Source organism: Molossus molossus, unplaced genomic scaffold, assembly GCF_014108415.1.
Source record: "Molossus molossus isolate mMolMol1 unplaced genomic scaffold, mMolMol1.p scaffold_m16_p_21, whole genome shotgun sequence".
In the NCBI taxonomy this organism is placed as follows: domain Eukaryota; kingdom Metazoa; phylum Chordata; class Mammalia; order Chiroptera; family Molossidae; genus Molossus; species Molossus molossus.
Genome location: NW_023425357.1, coordinates 38,023,324 through 38,040,786, shown reverse-complemented (window position 1 = coordinate 38,040,786; position 17,463 = coordinate 38,023,324). Strand labels below are relative to the sequence as shown.

At 39.1% G+C, this 17,463-nt stretch overlaps 1 protein-coding gene across 3 annotated transcripts in view; it reads right to left on the bottom strand.

The window, feature by feature from the left end:
* Window positions 1-17,463, bottom strand: part of NAE1 (NEDD8 activating enzyme E1 subunit 1) — a 33,487-nt gene that overhangs the window by 6,723 nt on the left and 9,301 nt on the right. For all 3 annotated transcript variants that reach the window (XM_036274417.1, XM_036274418.1, XM_036274419.1), the window contains 13 exons: window positions 16,867-16,897; window positions 15,560-15,631; window positions 15,247-15,326; window positions 14,063-14,172; window positions 11,768-11,877; window positions 10,392-10,454; window positions 9,924-9,987; window positions 9,534-9,625; window positions 5,449-5,508; window positions 5,217-5,350; window positions 2,853-2,928; window positions 2,519-2,558; window positions 175-261 (listed from right to left, as the gene is read on the bottom strand). In XM_036274417.1, coding sequence (XP_036130310.1) covers window positions 175-261; window positions 2,519-2,558; window positions 2,853-2,928; window positions 5,217-5,350; window positions 5,449-5,508; window positions 9,534-9,625; window positions 9,924-9,987; window positions 10,392-10,454; window positions 11,768-11,877; window positions 14,063-14,172; window positions 15,247-15,326; window positions 15,560-15,631; window positions 16,867-16,897 — 1,019 coding nt within the window. The remainder of the gene's footprint in view (window positions 1-174; window positions 262-2,518; window positions 2,559-2,852; window positions 2,929-5,216; window positions 5,351-5,448; window positions 5,509-9,533; window positions 9,626-9,923; window positions 9,988-10,391; window positions 10,455-11,767; window positions 11,878-14,062; window positions 14,173-15,246; window positions 15,327-15,559; window positions 15,632-16,866; window positions 16,898-17,463) is intronic.

The window sequence follows — 17,463 nt, the reverse complement described above, 5'->3', positions numbered from 1 at the left end:
GGAGTGGTAAACACACAATACAGTGTACAGATAATGTGCTATAGAATTGTGAACCTGAAACCTATATAATTTTGTTAATCAGTGTCACCACAATAAATTCAATTAAAAATAAAAGGATGAAAAATAAATAAAATTAAAATTAATAACCTAGCATCAAAAGATTATTATACTTACTAATTTCATCCCTGTTAATTGTATCCAAGCCATATTCTTCAGCTAAGGATCGACATCTTACCACTCGAAGAAATGCAGAATTGCTGCCTGAACACAGGAAAGACAATATTCATGGTTGAAACACGTGACTATTCCAAATCACGCATCACTTTATGAACAGGCAATTGCCCAGCCAGTGTGGCTCAGTGGTTGAGCATCAGTCCATGCACCAAGAGGTTGCTGGTTCAATTCCCAGTCAGAGCACATGCCCAGGTTGTGGGCCCAATTCTCAGTGGAGGTCATGCAGGAGAGAGCCAACTGATACTCTCTCTCATCGATGTTTCTCTCCCTCCCTCTCCCTTCCTCTCTCTCTAAAAATCAATAAAGAAAAAAAAAAAAAAAGCCCTGGCCGGTTTGGGTCAGGGGTTAGAGCGTCAGCCTGCAGTCCAGAGAGGCCTGGACTCGGTTCCCACTAAGGGCATGTACCTTGGTTGTGGTTTGTCCCCGGCCCCAGTTGGGGTTGTGTGGGTGGCAATCAGTCGATGTGTCCCTCTCACATCAATGTTTCTCTTTCTCTCTCTTCCTCCCTCTCTCCCTCCTGCTCTATCTGAAGATAAATGCAAAAATGTCCTCGGATGAGGATAAAAAAAATTTTTTAAAAAGAACAGGAAATTGTGCCCTGGCTGGTTTGGCTCAGCGGTTAGAGTGACTAATGAGTCGAAGGTTCAATTCCGGTCAAGGACACATACCTCAGTTGCAGTTGGTTCCTGGCCCTGGTCAAAGTCATGCAGGAGACAACCAATCAATATGTCTCTTTCACATCAATGTTTCTCTTGCTCTCTCTGCTCCTCCAACTCTATCAGAAGAAAAATATCCTCAGGTGAGGATTAAAAAAAAAAAAAAAAGAACAGGAAACTGTGTTTATAATCTTTACAGATACGGTAATGTAAAAGGAATGTTTTCTATTCAGCTCTAATGGTTATCACAGAAGGTACTACAACATAAGTCATCCTAAATTCATGTCGTTGGCACTACAACCAGTTCAGCACTGAATAAGTTAGTGATGGCTCCTCTCTGAGCCTCAGAATGGGGATAACACCTTTACCTTTGAAAGCTATCTGTGGATCAAAAGCACCTAGCACAATGCCTGATAGGGCTCAATGAACAGTAGTTTTTATCATTATTATGGATAAGTAGTCTTAAACAAAAGTGTTACATATATTATACTCTTGGTATATGTAATGTTAAAAAAAAAAAAAAAAAAAAAAAAAACTTCCTTGGCCAGTTTTGCTCCATGGTTAGAGCATTAGCCTGCTCACTGAAGGATCCCGGGTTTGATTAAAATATCCTTGGGTGAAGATTAACAAAAAAATAAAAAATTTTTTTAAACATATCCCAAAGTAGAGGAAACAGAACAAATCTTCAAATACCCAACATTCAGCTTTTAATCTGGTATCTTATGACCTGTAGAACACTACATGCAGAAACAAGGTGCAAGATTCAAAATGGAGCAAAACATTAAAACTAAGCCTAAACCAACACTATGAAAGATTCATGAAATGGAGAACTTGGATAAATATATTCTAAGGCTGAGGAGCATGTAAAATATAGACTTAATCTTCAGACAGCATGTAAAACAGGTTGTATTATTCTTAAACTGAGTCTTAAATTTAAAAAATACTTCAGATCTATGAGGAGTTTTCAAAAAGATGCCTGGAGCCTAGCCACTCTGAAACTAGATGGTAAAATTCTTAATTCCATTACAGTCATTCAACACAGATCAAAATGAGTAGTTAAACCAATACTGTCAATGTACATGTGACCCAGGACTTCAAAACCAAAGCCTTCAGATAAAACTTTCCCAAATTACTTAAAATTAAGCTAAAAATAATTCTGTATTAATGACAATTTTCAAATAATTGACCTTCACATCTTTTTAGTATTGCCATAGGATAGATATTGCTCCACCTCTGGCCAGTGTGACTCACTTGTTAGAGCGTCAGCCAGAGCACTGAAGGGTCACAGGTTCGATCTCTACCCCCGGTTGGGGCGATGTGGGAGGCAACAGATGGATGTATGCATGTGTGTGTGTGTGTGTGTGTGTGTCTGTCTGTCTCTCTCTCTCCCCCTCCCCACCCTCCCTTCCACTCTCTCTAGAAAAATAAATTGAAAAAATATTCGGGTGAGAATCAACAACAAAAATACATTTATTACATTGTAAGAATAAAAAAAACTTACCAATAATTATATTTATACCATGAAACCATGGAAAATTTTTCATTTAAACCATTTAAAAGTCCTAAGAACATTCCCTGCGGCACATTTTTATGAAGTAAAATAAGGAAATTAATTCAAGGGGACTTACAGAGTAACTTTAATTCTTTCTCTGAAATGGACTCTGGTGCCTGTAAAGAGATAAATGCAGATTTTGCTCCGGTATAAAAGAGAAGATTAGTAGAGGGTACAGCACAAAGATGATCATTGTAGGATGTGAAGGCTTTCTCCAAGTGCTGGGAGAACACTGGAAAAACACCTTGTTTCCTTAAAACAGTCTTTCTCATGAGGCAGGCAAGTGAGAGATCCCTCTAAAGAAGAAGAGAGCCAGTGCCATGTCCTCCATCTCTAAACCTTTTCTGGCTGGAGTTGGATCAGGCTTATATGGAGCTGTGCTGTCCATCAAAATGTGCCCAGCAGCTTACCTGGCCTATGGACTGTAGCAATTTGGCAACATGATTACCCACAGCAGCAGCATCTTTTTTTGCTTTTTCACGGTAACTGGAAGGAAAAAAAAGCTACTATTAACAAATTTTTAAATCAGCAAATTGTAAATATCACCAGGAAGCAAACAAAAAGTTGTTTTATTTTTCATAAAAAAGTACTGGTCTGGCCCTGGCCGGTTTGGCTCAGCGGTTAGAGCGTCGGCCTGCGGTCTGGAGAGACCCGGGTTTGGTTCCCACTAAGGGCGCGTACCTCGGTTGCAGTTTGTCCCCGGCCCTGGTCGGTTGTGCGGGTGGCAGCCACTCAATGTGTTCCTTTCACATCGATGTCTCTCTCTCTCTCTGTTCCTCTCTCCCCCTCCCACTCTACCTTAACAAAAAATGGAAAAATGTCCTCGGGTGAGGATAAAAAAAAAAAAAAAAAAAAAAAAGTACTGGTCTGGAACATACAAAATGTGAAAATGCCACGGAAATACTACCAGCCGCACCTGTTAGTGGTTAGGGATCTTCCCAGTGTTGGTGATAGAGTCTTGGAATCCACTAATACCTAGGTTCCCTCTGTAATTAACAGCACCCAACTTAAAAAAAAAACTGCCCTCCATGATCCCTGATCTACACTTCTCTGACAGAGGACCTGACAAACATGTTACTAAAGAACATGATTTTTCGCCTTGAAGTTAAGTCCAAGGAAGTGTTAAATACTTCAAAACTGTCCTTCTACAAATTCATGTAAAACTTTTTTTTTTTTATCCTCACCCGAGGACATTTTTCCATTTTTTGTTCAGATTGAGTGGGAGGGAGAGAAAGAGAAACATCGGCGTGAAACATCGAGTGGTTGCCACCCACATGACCCAACCAGGGCCGGGGACAAACTGCAACTGAGGTACATGCCCATAGCAGAAACCCATCCCGGGTCTCTCTGGACCGCAGGCCGACGCTCTAATTGCTAAGCCAAACTGGCCAGGGCCATGTAAAAAATTATTTAAAAATAATTTTTCTTTATTAATTTTAAAGAGAGAGATAGAAACATCCATGAGAACATCGATTGGCCACCTCCTGCATGCACCCCCCTGGGCGTGTGTCCTGACCGGGAATCAAACTGGCAACCTCTTGGTGCACAGGCTGACGCCCAAACAGTGAGCCACACCAGCCAGGTAATTCATGTAAAACTTTTAAGTCTACTTACATTTTCCCCCTCTGAAGATGATCAGTGTTAACTATCTCCAATGTGAAGTCATACTTCTTTTTATTCTCAACTGACTTAACCCAAGTTTTAAGTAGTTGAACTTTTAGGCTAGGACAACAAAGATTTGTTGAACAGTAACTGAGATGGAGAGTGCATTCTGTTTAGGGAACAGAGATCTCTGTGTGACATTTTTTGGCCCTTGAGGATACCAAACAAGTGGCCCTGGATTCATCAGCACCATGCCCAAACTACATAAGGATAGTATCCATTGAGAACCAACCTATGATAGTCTATCTGGGTTCAAGCTAGTAATACCTGGATAGCAGGTATCGATCTATGGTTATAAAATCTTAAAATTATGAAGCATTACTAATAAAAAATTCATCCAAACTGAAGACATCAAAGTTTTAAGGTACAAATTAAACACAGTATAGGGCCCTAGTTAAGACTATGAAGACAGGTTTCATGGGTTCAAATCCTGGTTCTGCTATTTACCAGCAGTCTGACACTGAATAAATGACCTTTTCTAGGCCTCAGTTTCCTCATCTATAAAACTGGGACAATAACATTATCTCTCTCATTGAGTTGTTGTGACTATTAAATTATTTAATACATAGAATAGCTCATAGCACAGTTAAAAACTCAAATGTTAGATTTTTATCATGAATACGTAAGGAAAAAAATCTCCTTCCTAATGAGGGTATATGAGAACTCTGTACTTTCCACTCAATTTTGCTGTGAACCTAAAACTATTCTAAAATATAATTTTATTTTTTTTTTAAATCTGGCACTGGCTGGTTTGGCTCAGCAGTTAGAGTGTTGGGCCGTGGACCAATAAGTTGAAGGTTCAATTCCGGTCAGGGGCAAGTACCTCGGTTGTGGTTCGTCCCAGCCCTGGTCGGGGTCATGCAAGAGGTAACCAACCAGTCGCTGTGTCTGTCGGTCGGTCTGTCTGTCTCTCCCTCCCTCTTTCCCATGGAGGAATATCCTTGAGTAAGGATTAAAAAAAAAAATCTGCCCCCTAAGTTCTTTAGCTTATTTTTAAAGCAATTAGATTATAACAGGCTTTCATTTGATTTCTGATAGACTAGTAAAATATGTTCATCTCTAATATAAAGAAATTAATTTTTCTGTTACATAGTTTGAAAACAATGACTTACACATTTTGCAGTTTTATATATTTGCTTGAATCAGCAATCATGTCAGGAATTGTGCCTCGGACAGGTAAATTTCCCTGACCCTCTTTGGCCACAAATTCCTTTAGGGCACGAGCTAAAATCCAAAATGATGAAGTCTGAAAGAGTAAAAAAAAGAAAGAAATCAATAGTAAGTGGCATTTGAATTTGACCCAAAGCTTAAGGTGGCACTATTTTTACTTTTTGTTGTTATTACCTGTCTGGTGATATTTATGCAGCGATCATCATTAAATATATCTTCAATGCTGCTTGGGATCTACCAAAGGAACAGGATACATTTACTTAAACTAAGAATTTGCCCACCTTTATTTTCAATGCTATTTCTCTGAACAAGTTCTTTGAACTCTCAAGTTAAAATCATATACAAATTTCTGATTTGTTTACACTTTTATTTAAAACCAGTACCAGATGGAAATCTGATGAGGAAAAAGAGAATGAAAGCAAGTCCCATCCTGCCCACTGTTGTTAGCATTAAAGACTGACCTGTTCTCTTCCGTCACAGTTGGAATAAAGAATTAAATATTTTTATATATTTACATTTGAAAATATAACAAAGATTACAGACATAATGTCAAGCTAAAGTTGTAGTCCTTCATGTTTTTCCATCTGGTCCAAAATTTGCAACCCTGCCCGGCAGGTGTGGCTCAGTAGTTGAGCATCGACCCATGCACCAAGAGGTCGCCAGTTTGATTCCTGGTCAGGGCACATGCCCAGGTTGTGGGCCAAATCTCCAGTGGAGGGCATGCAGGAGGTGGCCAATCCATGTTCTCTCTCATCAATGTTTTTCTCTCTCCCTTCCTCTCTCTCTAAAACCAATAAAGAAAAAATAATAATAAAAAAAAAATTCGCAACCCTTTGACCCTAATCAGTGACTGTTGAAAGAGACAACCAATCTGACAAAAACTAGATAGTTAAATTAAGGACTTTTAATGCTAGCAAGATCATCATACATTAGCAAAAACTTTAGAAATTATAGGCTTTGCCCTGGCCAGTATGGCTCAACAGTTAAAGCACTGGCCCATGGACCAGAGAGTCCCGGGTTTGGTTCCGTACCTCGGTTGCAGTTTGTCCCTGGCCCCAGTTGGGGTTGTGTGGGTGGCAACTACTCAATGTGTCTCTCTCACATCGATGTTTCTCTCTCTCTCTCTTCCTCCCTCTCTCCTTCCTGCTCTGTCTGAAGATAAATGCAAAAATGTCCTCAGGTGAGGATAAAAATAAGAAATTATAGGCTTTGATTCCACTGAAAAGTTCTTACTGGTACCCTCCTAACTGGTCTGTTTTCACTCCCAATCTAGTACAGTCTCTTCTCACAAGAGCCAGATAATTTTTTAGATATAAATCTGGTCACTCCAGTCCCTGGCTCTGGGAGTGGATATTATGATCTGGCCCTTTCTGCTGCTCCAAACTCAAATCCCTCCCACTAATTTCCCCTGGTTCACTTCACTCCAATCACCCTGGCAGTCTTATTGATCCTTGAACAAATGCCAAGCTTCATCCCACTTCTGAGCCTTTCCTTGCACATGTGCTTCCTCAACCTGAAAAGCTCTTCCACCAGATCTCTGCATGTCACTTCACTCAGGCTTCTGCTTAAATACATCTCTTTGAGTCTCCTTGGCCCCCTCTGGATCCCAGACCCCTTCTTCCCCATCATGCTCTCTTTGTTCTGCTCTAATTTTGTTCACAGAACCTGGTTATCTCTTTGCTTAGTGCATTGTCCCCCAGTAATTAAAACCTTGGTGTGTGTTTTGTTTTTTTTTCTTTATCCTCACCCAAGGACATTTTTCCATTTTATTGTTCAGATAGAGTGGGAGGGAGAGGGAGAGAGAGAGAGAGAGAGAAACATCGATGTGAAAGGGACACATCGAGTGGCTGCCACCCACACGACCAACCAGGGCCGGGGACAAACTGCAACCGAGGCATGCGCCCTTAGCGGGAACCGAATCCGGGTCTCTCTGGACCTCAGGCTGATGCTCTAACCGCTGAGCCAAACCGGCCAGGGCGTGTGTATTTTTTTTTAATTGGTGTAAATTTTACATTCAGTGAAATGAACAAATCTTAAATGTACAATTCAATGCATTTTGATAACAATGTATGTACTTTTAACCATCACCCCAATTAAGACAGAAAATTTTCATCACCCCCAAAACTGATTCACAAAACGCACATTTTTTTTGTTGTTGTTGTTGTTAATCCTCATCCAAGGATATTTTTTCCATTGATTTTTAGAGAGAGTGGGAGGGAGGGAGGGAGGGAGAGAAAGAGATATGTCAATGTGAAAGAGACATATTCATTGGTCACCTCCCACATGTGCCCCGACAGAGACCCAAGGATTGAACCTGAAACCCAGGGACATGCCTTTGACCAGAAATCAAACCCGAGACCATTTGGTGAGTAGGCCAACCACCTAACCACTGAGGCACACTAGCCAGGGCTAAGGCACACACTTTTTTTTTAGAGAGAAAAGGGAAAGAGAGATAGAAACATCAACATGAGAAAGGAACATCAATCGTCTGCCTCCTGCACACCCACTACTGGGGATTGAACCCACAACCTGGTCATGTGCCCTGACCAGGAATTGAACTGGGACCGCTCAGTCCATGGGACAATGCTCACTCCAGTAAGCCACACTGGCCAGGCCACACACTTTTTTTTTCTTTATTGATTTTAGAGAGAGAGGAAGGGAGAAGGAGAGATAGACACATCAACTGGCCACCTCCTGCATGCCTCCCACTGGGGATTTGGCCCACAACCTGGGCATGGGCCCTGACCAGGAATCAAACCAGCGACCTCTTGGTGCATGGGTCGACACTCAACCACTGAGCCACACCAGCCAGGCCACACACTTTTAATCACTCAGAAACATTACTTCTTTGTCTCCAAAAAGTTTATAATAACAGCTTAAGTGCTTTCCTAACTTAAAGACAATATTTTTTGCTGATTTAAGTAAGAAAATTCTAACTTAAACTACCAGTTGTATTACTCCAAAGTTCCCAAAAAACCTCATTTGACAGGCTTCAACAACAAAAGGGCATCTAAAATGAGTTACCCTCCAAGTAATTTTGAAGGTATCAATGTCATTTAAGAACATCCCTTTATAGCCCTGGCTGGTTTGGCTCAGCAGTTAGAGCGTTGGCCCTCGGACCAAAGGGTCTCGGGTTTGATTCCCAGTCAAGGGCATGGTACCTGGGCTGCAGGTTCGATCCCCGGGCCTTGGTCGGGATCGTGCAGGAGGCAACCAATCAATGTGTCTCTCTCACATGTATATTTATCTCTCCTGCCCTTCCATTCTATCTAAAAATCAGTGGGAAAATATCCTCAGGTGAGGATTAGCAAACAACAACAACAAAAAAAAAACATTTCCCTTGTATCCAAAAAATTACTGTCAAAAGCATATGCAAGGGAAGATTTAACTTTTCAGGAAACACTATTTTGTACCAGCAAAATATCACTTTTAGTATATAATTCCTACACCCTAACTATTACTATTCACAAATCATGTACTTCAAATAAGTAATTTATAGCCCTGGCCAGTTTGGCTCAGCGGTTAGAGCGTCGGCCTGCGGTCCGGAGAGACCTGGGTTCGGTTCCCGCTAAGGGCACGTACTTCGGTTGCAGTTTGTCCCCGGCCCTGGTTGGTCGTGCGGGTGGCAGCCACTCGATGTGTCCCTTCACATCGATGTTTCTCTCTCTCTCTCCCTTCCTCTCTCTCCCTCCTACTCTATCTGTACAAAAAGTGGAAAACTATCCTCTGGTGAGGATAAAAAAAAAAAAAAAAAAAAAAAGGTAATTTATATAAGCCACTGTATCACTATTATACTCTAAAGCACTGATGTCCATTTTAACAAGGACAATAAAGAATACTATTAGCCCTGGTTGGTTTGGCTCAGTGATTAGAGTGTCAGCCTGTGGTCCACAGGGACCCGGGTTCGGTTCTCGCTAAGGGCACGTACCTCGGTTGCAGTTTGTCCCCAGCCCTGGTTGGGGTCATGTGGGTGGCAACCACTTGATGTGTCTCTCTCACATTGATGTTTCTCTCTCTCTCTTTCCCCCTCTCTCTCGCTCCTGCTCTGCCTGAACAAAAATGGAAAAAAGTCCTCGGGTGAGGATAAAAAAAAAAAAAGAATACTATTAAAACAAGAGTCAATCTGTATTATAGATATTAATTTCTAACCAACTATACAATTTAGGAAACATTAACTTAAATCTAAAATCAATTATTTCACCATAAGGACTTCAGAAAACACCTTTTTAAAAAGAATCCCTCAGAAGCTCTTTTAATACCTGAGTTGTATTTAGTGCTGTGTTCACATTTTTAATAGCTTCTTCAAAATTCTCTTCATCTTCCGGAGCCCCATTTTCATTCTTTAGAATTCCTAATAAAATAGAAATTGGTTAGTGAACAACAACCTTTTTCTTCTGCATTATGGAAATAACACTGTCAGATTCTGAAGGGAGGATCAGATATATTGAAATTTAAGAATAAATATGGCTTATAATTAGTCATTCCTAAAACTGTACAAGGAATGAGTGGCTCCTTAATCTCTTCTGAGGCAAAATAAGAGCAAATATTGGCATCATGTGACAAAGGTGTTGACAGAAATTCAATAAACATTAGCTTCAAGCAATTTACTTTTCAAATTTTATATTATATTTAGTCACATCTCATATTACCTTGTCTAATCAAATTTCTGAACTCTTCTTTTTCTTTATACGTTTTAGGTATTCGTCCATTTGTCTAAATTGGTTAAAACATTTAAAAACCTAGTTATAAAAACTCAAAATATGAAAATTAAGAGCCCATAGTTTCCCCCATTCTCCCATCCACATGAGATTTCATCAGTAAATATACACCCCAGTGAAATCAGAGGCTAATCTGATAAACAGAAACTGTGGGCCATTTCTCTACATTCATTCCCCACTGCCAGTTTCAGGATGACATTTATTCAAATTTCATTTTGTTAATAAAAATATCAGTATCAAAAAGAGGAACTGCTAGATTTTAACTGAAAAGCACCCACCTATTCTAAACCACACGAGGAAAAAAAATTAATCTCCCACCCCCTCCAGTGAAATCCCATATAATATTGTAAATTGAAAATACAGTCACATATGGAATTTCTTTTTTTTTTAAAGACATACTTCACTATACCACTGTGCTAAATATTTAGCTATGATCACAATCCATGGAGTGTGGCTATGGTCCTAAAATTGAGAGGAAAAAAAAAATCAGTATTAGTTAACATTAATTAGTTAATATTTATTCCTCACTACCCCGTATCATTTTCAACAAATTAAACAACATTTATGATCAATTCCCAGTATATATCAAATAATGAATGAAGGAAAATGAACTGGGTTAACAAAAATTGCTTCACAAAATTTTTTTAGGGACAGTGTCCAATTTGACCCTAATATGGCAGGTATGTTCTATGATTGTCCCCATTTTACCACCAAGTAAATAGTCTCAGACACTGCCACCCAAAAATAAAACTCATATCTCTTGATTTCAGATCCCAATCCTGGACTATAGAAAGATCCTCTCTGTGTTTTCTGAGGAACCAAATATCTGCATTTTAATTAATATGTAAGTAGGAAAAAATATACACACTCCTTAAATTATATGGTGTGTTTTAAATGTCATTATTTTCATACCAAAATATGTAGTTGCCTTGGTAATTCTCAAACACTAAAAATAAGTTTCAAGAAAAATCAATTTCAACAAACACACCCCAAATTCAAACTATTTTAAAAAGCACATCTATTTGGCTTGGCCAGAGTGGTTCAGTGGTTGAGCATCAACCTATGCACCAAGAGGTTGCTGGTTTAATGCCCGGTCATGCCCAGGTTGTAGGGCAAATCCCCAGTGCGGGGCAAGTAGGAGGTGGTCGATCAATGTTCTCTCTCCCTGATGTTTCTCTTTCTCTAAAATCAATAAAGAAAAAAAAACTTTTTTTAAAAAAGCACATCTATTTGGCCCAGCTGGTGTGGCTAAGTGGATTGAGTGTCATTCCACAGACTGAGAGGTCCTGGTTCCATTCCTGGTCAGGGCACATACCCAGGTTTAGGGCTCAATCCCCAGTAGGGGGCATGCAGGAAGCAGCCGATGGATGTATCTCTTTCACATCGATGTTTCTCTCTCTCTCTGCCTTCCTCTCTAAAAAAAAAAATCAATAAAAAGATATTTCTTTAAAAAAAAGAAAAAAGCACATCAATTTGTTTAGGAAAGGGTCATGAAGAGGAATATGTTAACTTCCAATTTCTTGACCTGGGTGTTAATTACACAGACATGTTCAGTTAAGGTACTTTTTCTTCAATAAAAAGGTTTTGTAAATTTTGGAGAAAAAAGATTTATTTAAAACAAAGTAGGTACAATGTTGCTACTATGTCATCTGGATGACAGGACTATGGAGGTTTATAGTATTTTCTCACATTGGTGTACTTCAAAAACCTTAGGTAAAAAAAAAAAAATTTGTTTTTAGTCTATCTGTAAGTGGAAGGTCACACACACTACCAACCCTTTTGTCCATATGATCCAAATCATAAGACCGAAAATGTTCTCTCAGTTCAGGAAAGGGCTTATCCAGTCGTAGATCCTCTAATGCATTATCTGGATGAGATTCTATTACTGTGAAATAAATAACCCAAAAGATAAACTTACTTCTTTAGTAATACTGCTGGCAATATACTACATTACAAGAATTTATGAAATCTATACATTTTAAATGGTCATAGGGCCTACAGTAGTTTTTTTTATTGTTTTGTTCACTACTGAGGTAAATTTACATTTATATATACATTTTACTAAAAGCACAACTTGTAAATGAGCTACAGTTTTAATAAAAGTAAAACCAAGGTTCTTTTTTTTTGGTACATGCCCCTAGTGGGAACCGAACCTGGGACTCTCTGGTCCGCAGGCCAACGTTCCAACCACTGAGCCAAACCAGCCAGGGCTCCAAGCTTCTTTTAGAGCAGAATTTTAATTGGAAAAGATAAAAATTGATAAAGTGGCCTGGCCAGTTTGGCTCAGTGGTTGAGCATCGACCCATGCACCAAGAGGTCTCCGGTTCGATTCCTGGTCAGGACACATGACCAGGTTGTTAGCCTGATCCCCAGTGGAAGGCATGCAGGAGGCAGCCAATCTATGTTCTCTCATCGATGTTTCTCTCTCTCTCCCTCTCACTTCCTCTCTCTAAAATCAATAAAGGAAAACAAATTTTTTTTTAATTTGATAAAATGTGTGTTCAGATACTCTTTCTTACTCTTACTCCTAACAACCTACTCTTAACTCCTGTCATCTTCAATTAACAGCATCACCATCTACCTAAACTCCTTCCCTAGAAACCTGATGGTCATTCTTGACTTCTTCCTTCCTTGACCCAACATTAGTCACTCCCCACATCCTGATGTCACTTCATATACAGCTCTCCACATATGGGAGTACAGAAAAGTGCGGACTTCCAGTGAGTCTTTAAAGCTAAGGCTCATTTCTGTTACTTGGTAGCTGTGTGACCTTAGGCAAATAACTTATCTCTCTGTGCTTCAGCATCCTCATCTATAAAAAGCAGATAATATATCATCTATCTTATAAGGATTTTAGAAAGGTTAAATGAAATAATCCACATAAAGATAGGCACAAAGCTAGCAATGTTAACCTTCATTATCATTTATTCCCTCTTTCCTACCCTTATAACATCGGCATTCAGGGGCTTGCTCGCTCACTCTCTCTCACCTAAATCACTGGAAATCTCCTAACAGCAACCCTTACCTCCAATCTTTGCCCCTTCAAACCCATTCATTATCCACTCAGCTTCAGTGATCCACTTAAAATGTTTACCATCACTCTCCCACTCACAAGTCTTTTTTTTTTTTTTTTTTTTTTAATCCTCACCCGAGGACATTTTTCGATATTTTGTTCAGATAGAGTGGGAGGGAGAGAGAGAGAGAGAAACATCGACGTGAAAGGGACACATCGAGTGGTTGCCACCCGCACAACCCAACCAGGGCCGGGGACAAACCGCAACCGAGGTACGTGCCCTTAGCGGGAACCGAACCCAGGTCTCTCCAGACCGCAGGTCAACGCTCTAACCGCTGAGCCAAACCGGCCAGGGCCCACTCACAAGTCTTAAATGGCCCAGCACCACCTGCCAAAAGCTTATCCTCACAAGCCATTTTCTAACTGCTAAGCGGATACTACTACACAGTGTTGCTACCAATGCCAATGGCTATCATTGCACTAGCAGACTGCCAGGCTTAGAGCAATGTATAAGTACTGAATGAAAATGTTATGATCATTTAAGATTAAAATTTTGTAAGTAAAGGACTAGCATCAGCCTGGAGTTATCGCAAGCCTGCCTATGAATGACTTTGGTCTCCTATAACACTTTTTCCTTGGAACAGCAGTTAGGTAAATGCCTCACTTGTTTTGCAGAATAGTACCTGAACTGGGGGAGTCTAAGGCCTGTATGAGAATGAAATAAAAGATTGGTGGGGAAAAGCTGGGGTGATCTCTAGGTGTCAGTGTGATCTGTAAGCAGCCATACACACATGCCCTATGTGGGTTAAGAGGCAAAAAACCTTAGATACTTGCACAGCAGCTAGGCCTCCTAATAAACTGTTATCTCTTTCTTTGAATTCTCCTATAATGCTAAGTAAAGAAAATGCCAGATTAAAGCCTACTAATTATAATGGACACTTTGAACCTATAACCCGGTTACTGGTACAAATTTACTTTGTAATTTAAAATTGACTTTCTAAATTGTCACGATTATAAAATCATAGCTAAAGCAAGCCCATATGTTCAACAATTTTACCTGGATGTTCTTTTATAATGATCCTCATATAACCAACTAGTCCATATGTCCTACATATCAAAAAAGGGATTTCGGAATTCCAGAGGACATCTGCTAAATGTAGTAATGTACTGTAAAGGAAGGCAATATAAATAAGGATATAAGCAAATTAATATATGCCAAACATGAAAACACCTTAAAACAAAGCAACTTTCTTACTAAATTATAAATGCAAAATGCATTATAAGCATGTCGAAGATATACTAAAAAGCAAGCAATTCCACAAGACTGCAGTTTCAAAGAAAGCATATTTTTTGGACTAGACGAATATGAAAGCCTCGACTTTTGTATAAAGAAGAATGCTATTAAAGATACTTCCTAGCACTGGCCGGTTTGGCTCAGCGGTTAGAGTGCTGGCCCATAGACGAAAGAGTCTCGGTTGGATTCCCTGTCAAGGGCACATACCTGGGTTGCAGGTTCAATCCTCAGCCCTGGTCAGGGTCGTACAGGAGGCAACTAATCAATGTGTGTCTCTCACATCAATGTTTCTCACTCTCTCTCCTTCCCTCCCTTCCACTCTGTCTAAAAATTGATGGAAAAATATCCTTGGGTGAGGATTAAAAAAAAAGACACTTCCTAAACATTTCCATAAAAATAAAAAGAAAAACATTTATAAAATGTATGTATCCTTGCATACACCCCCAAATATTCCCCATAATTAATTCTAACTACTTTTCTTTCACTAAAAATAACCAGTGTTTAACTGCTCTAAATATATATATGTATTTTTTTTATTTTGTATCCAATACTTTTCTTTCCTCTCTCTTTTTTTTTGTTTGTTTTTGCTCAGATGGAGTAGGATGGGGAGAGAGAGGAAGAGAGAGAGAAACATCGAAGTGAAAGACACATCGAGTGGCTGCCACCCACACAACCCAACCAGGGCCTGGGACAAACTGCAACCAAGGTACGTGCCCTTAGCGGGAACCGAACCCAGGTCTCTCTGGTTGCGCAGGCTAACGCTCTAACCGCTGAGCAAACTGTCCAGGGCTTTCCTTTCTTTTTGATGCTTAAGATTCATAGTGCTTCCAATTAAAGGTTTCTATAGAATTTAGAAATTTTTAAAACCATAGACTCTACAGAGAAAGCAAAACTATGCAAATCTAATTAAGAGATTCAATTAAAACCAAATTAACATAAAACTTTACCTTTCAGGAAGCTGAGTTGCAATCACAATGGTAAACCTACAGAAAAATGAAGGATCATTGTCTAGAAGGTTTTCTGGACTCTAAATAGGACAGGGGAAAAAGAATCCAACAAGTTCATAATCATATTAAACATGGCAGAAACAGTTAAGATATTTAGAACAAATGAGGCAACATGCTAGACTCCCAATGTTAAAGTAATTCAACTCTCAACTAAACATAGTACACAAAGATTCAAAATTATAAATTCCTGGGGCTTTGAGTTATTAAAAAATAAAATTTCTGCACAGAAATAATAATGTATAAACACATATACCTCTTCCACAAAACTCCCAGAGACATCATTATTTAATTCTTGTAAGAGTTCCATGGCAGCTTGAGCTCGGTTCTTTTTGAAAACAAAGCATTTGACTTGAATTAGAAAAAATTTAGTTAAAATATAACCTTTCAACTAACAGACCAAGAAAACAAACTATAAAATTACCCAAATTTCATGCATAGATATGACAACTCTGCTTTTCATAGTGCTTAAATTGAGACTCAACCAGAATGCTACTTAGAACAGAGTTAAATCATCATTATTCAGAGTTCTTACATGAATTCATTACTTTCTGATTAAGCAACTGATCAGAAAACCCCAGACATCAGGCAGGGATATTCTGGATCAATTTACAATACTGTACGCGAGGTCAATCATTTCCACTCAGAATACTGTACCAAGTTGATTAATATGGCTTTGTAAGATTTTTGATATGAAATACAAAAATAAAAGATATTTTGGCTCTTAGTTAGAAATCCTGTTAAACAAAATTCTCTTTTTTCTGAACATTAACATCACTCAAAATTTAGCTTTAATAAAGAATACAGAATAAAAAGGATACACTGCCTTGGCTGGTTTGGCTCCATGGTTAGAGCATCAGCCTGGAGACCAAAGGGTCTGTACCAAAGGGCCTCGGGTTCAATTCCCAGTTAAGGGCACATACTTAGGCTGCAGGTTCGATCCCCAGCCCTGGCTGGGGCACGTGTGGGAGGTAACCAATTGATATGTCTCTTTCACACTGATGTTTCTCTCTCCCCCTCCCTCCCATCACTCTCTCTTAAAAAAAAAAAAAAATCAATGGAAAAAATATCCTCAAATGAGAATTTTAAATAAATAAATAAAATAAAAAGGACACATTACTTCTATGTTCTTAAACTACCAAGCATATAAAATTTACAAGATCAGAAAAAAAAGCTAATTTACCTTTTTTCTCAGAGAAATAATAAGCTCTTTTAAAGTCAAAGCTTTTTCTTTTTTTTTTTTTTTTTTTTTATCCTCACCCGAGGATATTTTTCCATTTTTTGTACAGATAGAGTGGGAGGGAGAGAGAGAGAAACATCGATGTGAAGGGACACATCGAGTGGCTGCCACCCGCATGACCAACCAGGGCCGGGGACAAACTGCAACCGAAGTACGTGCCCTTAGCGGGAACCAAACCTGGGTCTCTCCGGACCGCAGGCCGATGCTCTAACCGCTGAGCAAAACTGGCCAGGGCAAGTCAAAGCTTTTTCAAGAAATCAAAATATAGTAGCATCATTAAATGCTTAAACTCAACTATATTCTATAACAAAATGATTGTTTACCTTGCCGATACTGCTTCTTTGAAGGAAAAAACTAAAATAGACCAAAAAAAAAAAAAAATTAAGGGCGTCTTTGACTATATAAAGGAAAGATTATTTGCAATCCCATGTATATTTCATTCATATTATAAAACAAACTATACTTTTAATACAGATTGTAACAGTCTTCCTGGAGGAAGAAAACTGGATGAAACTTGTAATCAAAGACAAACTAATCAATGTTTGCCGAAGTATGTAGCATAAAATATGAATTTCACAAGATGCTCTGAGAGAAAAGTGTCCCCTGGCTTTAAAAAATTTAGGAAACACCATATATTTCCCTCATGGAAATTCATAAGATACATAATACACATGATAGTAAAGTCTCATATTAAAGAAATGCTTAACTCCATTTGACCATGGAATCCCTTTGCCCATTTAGCAGTTAACATTCCCCAGAACCAATGCTCCACAGGCCACATGTGAGAAATGCTGTATTAAACTGTTTGCTTTTGCAGGTAACTACAACAGATCCATTCAGGGTTCTTCCCACACATACCCTTTTCATATCCCAGGGCCCAGATCTGAGGCCACTGATCAGTCAGGGTGCTATGTTCTGGT